A 7458-nucleotide genomic window follows, 5' to 3' on the forward strand; every position below is an offset into this window, starting at 1 on the left:
GGAACACCTTCAGCAAGGAGATGTCACCTAACCTCCAAACCAACCTGGTTTGCCCTTGTAGAATTCACTTCATGGAACCATGGAATGATTTGGGTTGGAAGAACCTTAAAGCTCATCTCATTCCACCCTCTGCCATGGGCAGGGACAAATTCCACCAGCCCAGGTTGCTCCAAGCCCCATCCAACCTGGCCTGGAACAATTCCAAGGTGCTGCTTTGTAGCATCCAGGGAAGAAAGATCTCATCCATGGTGGATTTAGTGACTGAAAGGAACAAAGAGCAGCTTTGTGTCTCCAGAGGAGCCATCCCCATCTCGAAGAAAATCTTACTTTTGTCCTTGAAATATTCTTTAGGAGGTGAAACACACAGGGAATTCTTCATCTGCAGGTGCCTGTGAGGAGATTTACCTGGTCAGAGGATCCCAGAATTGAGTTGGAAGGAGCTTAAAGCTCATCCAGTCCCACCATGCCATGGGCAGGGACATTTCCCACCAGCTCAGGTTGTTGCAAGCCCCATCCAACGTGGCCTTGGGATACTTTGTCAGTAACTGGTTTATGATGGTATTTCTGGGGAGCAGTGGAACTTGGTGCTGGTTGTGACATGCCAGTGGGATGGAATATGGAGATTTTCCCATCTTCAGCCTCTGTGGGTGCAGTGCTCTGCCTGTCATGCAAAAGTCTGATCAGAAAACACATCCGTGAGTGAAGGGTGTGAGAAGAACAGATCTCAAAAGAGAACTACAGGTAGAAAGTGTATTTGGTGCTTCTTTGTGGCATCCAGGGCAAGAAAAATGTCATCCAGGGCAAGAAAGATCTCATCCATGGTGGGTTTAGTGACTGAAAGGAACAAAGAGCAGCTTTGTGTCTCCAGAGGAGCCATCCCCATCTTCAGGAAAATTTTGCTTTGCCAGGATTGTCCTTGAAATATTCCTTAAGAGGTGAAACACAAAGGGAATTCCATCTGCAGGTGTCTGTGAGGGGTTTTACCTGGTCAGAGAGTCCCAGAATTGTGTTGGAAGGACCTTAAAGCTCATCCAGTCCCACCATGCCATGGGCAGGGACATTTCCCACCAGCCCAGGTTGCTCCAAGCCCCATCCAACCTGGCCTGGAACACTTTCAGTTGGGGTAGCCACAACTTCTCTGGGCAACCTGAGACCTCTGGGGAAATCAGGAGATTCCAAATGATTTTGGTCAGATAGTTTAGTTGATTCTTAACTTCTTTTTCCCCCTCCTTTGCTCCCAGAATCCTCATGAGTCCAAAATGCAAATGGCAAGAGTCAATCTCACCCCTGCAGCTCTTGGCTGCAGAAGGTGAACCCAGTCCTGTCTCCTCATCTGCAGGGGATATTCCAGGCAGGAATATTGATGGATGAGGCTCTCCTGAAGGAAACTTCCACCATTTTAGCAGCTTGTCTTTGCAGTAGGAGGTATTACCAGTGAGTGATTGTCCAGTGTCATGACATCAAGACAAAGACACAGCATGGAAAACTTCCCTGTCCATAAAGCTCCTCCTAACCCAGACCTTTTGGTGTGTGCGTCGAGGAGATGCTCCCAAGAAGGTTCTGTGGAGGTTATGAGTCCATGTGGGATTTTTGCAGAGTCTTACACACCAAAACAGAACAAATCAAACACAAAAAAAAAACCCCAAAAACCAACCCATGGCATTTCCCCATGGGAATGAGTTGATCGAGGACTTGGCAATGACTTCACAAGGCTGGAAGTGATGCCAAGGCCAATGGGCACTTGAGATGTGCAGGAAGCAACACACACTGGCTAGAAAAAAGGAGGAAAAATCTTTTTTCATTGCCTGTGGTGGTTATTCCCTGGAGCTGAGGGGATGTTGTGGAGGAACTTGGGTGTGCAGCTGAAAGCAAACCATCTCCACGCTGACCAGCAGCGAGTTAGGGCGAAGGGGTCATAATTTAAACCAAAAATATAGCTCTTTCCAGGGGCTAATGACTAAAAGATGCTCTTCACTTACTACATGGTGTCTATTTGCACTACTTCATGGCTCTCCACAGACCATTCTTGAACCACACTGGGACCTGGCCTGAAAAGTGCTGTTCTTGCTTTGTTTTGAGGGGTGGTTGGTTTTTTTTTTTTGTTGCTTCTTGGTTTGCTATTTTTCTTCTTCTTTTTTTTTTTTTTTTAAAAAAAATTATTTCCCAAAAGGTCTTGGAGACAAGAGGTTCCATGGTCTTACAGAACTCAGAAGAAATGGTGACAAGATCCTGTCCCAAAAGGTCGTTGAGGTGGGTGACTGCCAAGCTGTGTCATTCTTCTACTCCATTCCATCCATGCTGCTTCCATTCAGGACATGCTGGGGAGGAACAGAGACACAGGAGATCTTTTTAGGAAGCAAACTGAGGGAAAAATTTTCATTATTCCCACTATGTCCTCCCCCCCCCAAAAAAAAATGAGTCAGTTTGGGTGTGATCATCTACAGAAGTGTATTGGGACAAGGATAAAGTCAGGCAGGGCAAAGGGTGCCTTGGTGGCTCCTGAGTCTACCCCAGGCTTGTCCTTGCTGCTCATGGATTGCAAATGCCATGGAATCTGTCACAGGGAGCCAAACAAGAGTGAGACACAGCTCAAACCTGGTTTCTTGGTCCTCTGCTGGGGGCACAGACCTGCTGGGAAGAGAAGCAGCACAACAGTAAGTGAATCTCCACCACAAAACCAATTCCTCTCTCTTTGCCCCTGAACTCCTCTTTATCTCTTGGAACAATTCATTCTCATCCAGTGGATCTTGGCAACTTTGATCAAAGCTCCTTTTTCTCTCTGGGCAAGGAGCAGAAATATGCTCCTGTTTCCCCTCAGGAGTGAGTGAGACAGAATAAAAAGAGGCTTCATTGCTCTGAAGCAGAGCCAAAGCCAGGCCAAATTATCCTGCTGTTAGAATTTTGGCACTGTCTTCCAAACCTCCCTAGAATATTCCTTCCCATCTAAAGTTACAGCCTTGTGTCTTGCCTCTGCTCACACTGGCAGCAGCATCTGACCCTCTGCATTGCACCATGGTGCAAATGCTACCCCTGAATGTCAGGAGAGCATTCCCTGGTGCCTCTGGCTCAGCTCCAGGGCTGAGCAGGATCCTGGGAGAGCATTCCCTGGTGCCTTGGGCTCAGCTCCAGGGCTGAGCAGGATCCTGACACAGCTCTACCATGGATCCCTTCACACAGGGGAAGGTCAAAACCATCACAAACGTGGTGGCACAGGGAGAAGTTTGGGAGAAGAGAAGCTTAAGCAGCTCTTGGTCACGTTGGGAATGTCCTGGTGTGTCCTGACACCTACTGGGAGCACCAGGCCTAGCTCCCAAGGGGAGAACCAAGTTCTCCCAGGGAGGACCAAGCCATGGGGCTGTTCTCACCCCCAAAGCCGTTTGAGCTGTGCTTTAAATGAAGGAGAAATGAAGAAGAGTCATTACCTTTCCCTCTCAGCCATGTCTTGTTTCTCTTCTGCCCTGTAAACACAAGTCACATTTGAAATTCATCACCCAGAGGCAAACTGGGAAGGAGAGGAGAATCCAATGCCCTTTTGGAGTGAGAGCTGGACCTCAGAGAGAGGTTACTAGACCATGGCACCAAGTGCCACATCCAGTCTCACCTTGAAAACCTCCAGGGATGGTGAATCCACCACCTCCCTGGGCAGCACATTCCAATGCCTGATCACTTTCTCCATAAAAAATCTCTTCCTAATAAACAACCTAAACCTCCCCTAAGCAACACCCTAATAAACTGAACCCACTCTCCTCTCCCATTCCCAAAACCAACTTTACCTTTCTTTCCTGGCCTTGATCCTCTCTTCTTCATACCTGCACCAAAGAGAAAACATTCTTTAAGTGTTTCCCAGCCAGAACTGTTCACTTTCAGTCCTGGCACCATGTGAGGCTCTTCCTTGGCACTACCACAATGAGACAAGGTTTGTCTCAGGCTCTGCATTCCCAGCCCATGGATTTGGACTCAACACAACACAGGATGTCTGTCCTGCCTCTCCTCAGAGCCCCCTGTGCCCCAGGGTCCCTCTGCCACTCACTGTAAGACACAGTCTGGGATCTGCACGTGCTCCATGGGGATGAGTTGCTCCAGTTCCTCCAGGCTATGGACATACTGGATCTTATTGATAAACTTCACACTGGCAGAAAGAGAGAGAGTGAGAGAGAAAGTTCACCATGAGGTTTTGGTTTGGTGTTGTCTCCATAGGAAATCAGAATTTTCCTGATGGAAACAAGGAGTTCTACATCTCTGTATCCACCTCCTCTCAGTGCTAATAGGCTGAGATGCCAAATAACTGTACTGCTCAATATCCATAGGATGGAAAAAGGACCATTCCTGCACTTTCCAGCAAATCGTTATGCCCTACCCACTGGGACAAACCCTGATCTGGATCCAGAGCACCCCAATGTCTCCTAAAACCACATCTGGAGTCATCCTTGGAAGTATCAGAGAGATGATAAATGACCAACACTCTCACCTTGAGCACTCCTGGCTAGGGATGAGCTCCAAATCTGATTTTTGGGATTAAACCCAAGGGAATGGCATGGAGCTGTGTCAGAGGAGGTTTGGGATAGATATCAGGAGAAGGTTCTTCCCCCAGAGGTGTTTGGGCAGTGATCACAGCCCCAAGGCTGACAGAGCTCCAAGAGTGTTTGCCCAATGCTCTAAGGGTGCATTGTTGGGGTGTCTGTGCAGGGTCAGGAGTTGGATTAGATTGTCCCTCCCAGCTCAGGCTCTTCCATGGAGTTTGGGAATGTTCTCTCACCTGATGAAGGGTCTGGATATGGCCAGCACAGTGCGGATGAACCAGGATGGGTGAACAATGATCAGTGCTTTGAGGTTTTTGCGCAGCCTGTGGAAGAGTCAAAGGACAGAACATCACATTCAAAGGATATTTCCTCAACTCACCTGGCCTGAGTTGGGCTCTAACAGGTGTTTTGTGGTGCTGACCAGCCCCAGTTGGGTGTCTCCAGATCAAATCCCTGCCATGCCTGTAGGAACCCCATCCCAGGTCCAACCTGACAGTGAGTGCTGTGTTAGTCTCAGCTCTGTGAAGCTGCTTGTGAAGAAGGAGGGAGAAGAGGTGATGAGGAGAGCCTGGAGCAAGTCAGAAAGTTGGGATAGAGGAAGGAATTACAGTGAGGAAGGAAGCAGTGGGAGCACTGAGAGGAAGCAGTGGAAGAGATGAGGGTGTTGACCTGGCAAAGGTTGCCCAGAGAATTTGTGGCTGCTCCATCCCTGGAAGTGTTCAAGGCTAGATTGGACAGGGCTTGGAGCAACCTGGGCTAGTGGAAGCTGTTCCTGTCCTGGATGAGCTTTAAGGTCCTTTCCTAGCCAAACTAGTCTGGGATTCTATATGGGAAGAGGCCCTGGAAGAATGCAGAGGCCACAGCAACAGGATTCTCACCTTCTGTCGATCATCTGGTAGCATTTCTTCAGCCAGCCAAGGCCTGGCATCCTCCTCCGAGGTGTTGCCCCATTCAGGTACACAATCATGTAGTCCTCAGCCACCAGCAGCTCCAGACTGCTGATCACATAGCTGTTGGGTGGTGACCAAAAGGGACATAAGCCTCAAAAACCAGCCCTGAAGTTCCTTCAAGTGCCTCTGTGTCACCCCAAAATGCCTCCAGACTCTTTCTTTGCCCACCTTGGGATAGGTTTGGAGTCTCCTGGCACCTCTGTGGGTGTTCCTCAGGGATCACCTGAGGATTCACATCCTGATGGACACCCCAGCTCTGTTCTCTGCCCAGCAGCAGCATCTGCAGCTGGTGAGTGTCACCCACATGCTCCAGCCTGGGTGTGAGTCCATCACTGGCATCATTAACCCAATGCTTTGAATTAACTGAATGCTTTGACTTGTTGGGCTCGGAGCTGGGACAGTGTCTCACCAGCTGCACACTGGGCATGTTTGGCCTGGATTCAAACCCTTCCCAGCTGAGTTTCTGGATGCAATGAATACAGGGAAATTGTTGAGTTCCTTCCCTCTCCCTCTCAAGCACTTACAGGAAGAGGTTCTCCATGATGTAGTGGTAGTCAGCCAGGTTGCTGTCTGGCAGGTAGCAGGCAGCAAAGACAATGATGGCATTGAGACCTTCTCCATAGTATCCTGGGCAAAAAAGACACAGGCAACGTCAGGACACTTTCCAGGGAAAGATGTAAGAGTTGAGGGAGAAACTGGGAGAAAAGAGTTGAGGGGAAAGCAAAGTTGTGTTGTCAGATTCGCTCCTGGGGTGGTTTTTGTGTCTCTGCTCAGCTCCAGGTGAGCTTTGTCCCTCTTGAGATATTTTTCACTATGAGATTTCCTCCTGGTTTGGGCTATAACATGGATTTGGGGTTCAGGGAAGGAATTTGTAGGTGGCAAAGCACAGAGCTGAGAGCTGAGCTGCTCCTTAGCTTTGCTTAGGTTTTGGACATGGTGTTGACTGTGGATTTATCCCTTTGGAGCAGCTCAGGCACTGAGCTAGAGGTGTAGGGTTGGGTATAATCACTCTAGATGTTCATCCAAACATCACTCCAGGGATGTTGTGCCTTTGGAGCAGATCAGGCACTGAGCTAGGGGTGTTCAGCACCCACAGTGTACTCACACCAGAACCTTTGGGGTTCAAGGAAGGAATTTGTGGGTGGCAAAGCACAGAGATCAGAGTTGAGTTGCTCCTTGGCTTTGCCTGGGTTTTGAACATGATGTTGGCTGTGGATTTATCCCTTTGCTGTGCCTTTGGAGCAGCTCAGGCACTGAGCTAGGGGTGTTCAGCACCCACAGGGTGCTCATACCAGGCCTGAGGGTTGGGTATGGTCACTCCAGATGTTCATCCAAACATCACTCCAGTGACTAAACGCTTTGAGTACTATCTGAGCACTTTGTAGTGGTACCAATCAAACAGCAATTTTCCCCATAAACAGAAGCAAACCAATCATAGCATCCTGGAAAGAAGGGTCTGGTCTCCACCTCACTCACCTCCATGTGTCACCACTCTCATGTAGGGTTTGATCATCTGGAGGTCGATGCGGTGCTCCTGCTCCCCGATGATGACTGTCCTCCAGAGCCTGCCATTGGTAGCACTTCCATCCTCTGTCCCCCCATCCCCAAACAGGTCTGCACTGTCCCCAGGCATGTTCTTGGCTGTGGCTACAGGAGTGTCATCTGGAACAGGGACAAAGAGGTCGTTGTTAGAATGTAGGAAGAGCTTTGGAGAGGATAACCCCAAGGATGATGCTTAGATCATGTTTCACTTGCAGCTTTGGTCTGTGTAAATCCAGAGGAAGCCACAGAGCTGATCAGAGGTTTGGAGCATCTTCCCTATGAGAGAGTCGGGGCTGCTCAGCCTGGAGAAGAGAAGGTTGTGTGGAGACCTCAGAACAACCTGCAGGAGCTGATGGGGCTCCAGGGAAGCTGCAGAGGGATTTGGTTAGGAGCTGCAGTGACAGGACAAGGAGGAATGGGGATGAACTGGAAGAGGAAATTTAGAT

General features: G+C 49.1%; 1 protein-coding gene across 1 annotated transcript in view; it reads right to left on the reverse strand.

Moving 5' to 3' along the window:
- Nucleotides 1–2595: 2595 nt before the first annotated feature.
- ATCAY (ataxia, cerebellar, Cayman type) overlaps nt 2596–7458 on the reverse strand; it is a gene marked incomplete at its 3' end in the record, with an annotated part of 11627 nt that continues 6764 nt past the window's right edge. Inside the window, exons 4-11 of the mRNA XM_009072239.1 lie at nt 6947–7132; nt 5995–6097; nt 5399–5530; nt 4757–4843; nt 4031–4129; nt 3774–3809; nt 3423–3458; nt 2596–2631 (exon numbers count right to left, since the gene is read on the reverse strand). Coding sequence (XP_009070487.1) covers nt 2596–2631; nt 3423–3458; nt 3774–3809; nt 4031–4129; nt 4757–4843; nt 5399–5530; nt 5995–6097; nt 6947–7132 — 715 coding nt within the window. The remainder of the gene's footprint in view (nt 2632–3422; nt 3459–3773; nt 3810–4030; nt 4130–4756; nt 4844–5398; nt 5531–5994; nt 6098–6946; nt 7133–7458) is intronic.

This window comes from Acanthisitta chloris, unplaced genomic scaffold, assembly GCF_000695815.1.
Source record: "Acanthisitta chloris isolate BGI_N310 unplaced genomic scaffold, ASM69581v1 scaffold9943, whole genome shotgun sequence".
Taxonomy (NCBI): Eukaryota; Metazoa; Chordata; class Aves; order Passeriformes; family Acanthisittidae; genus Acanthisitta; species Acanthisitta chloris.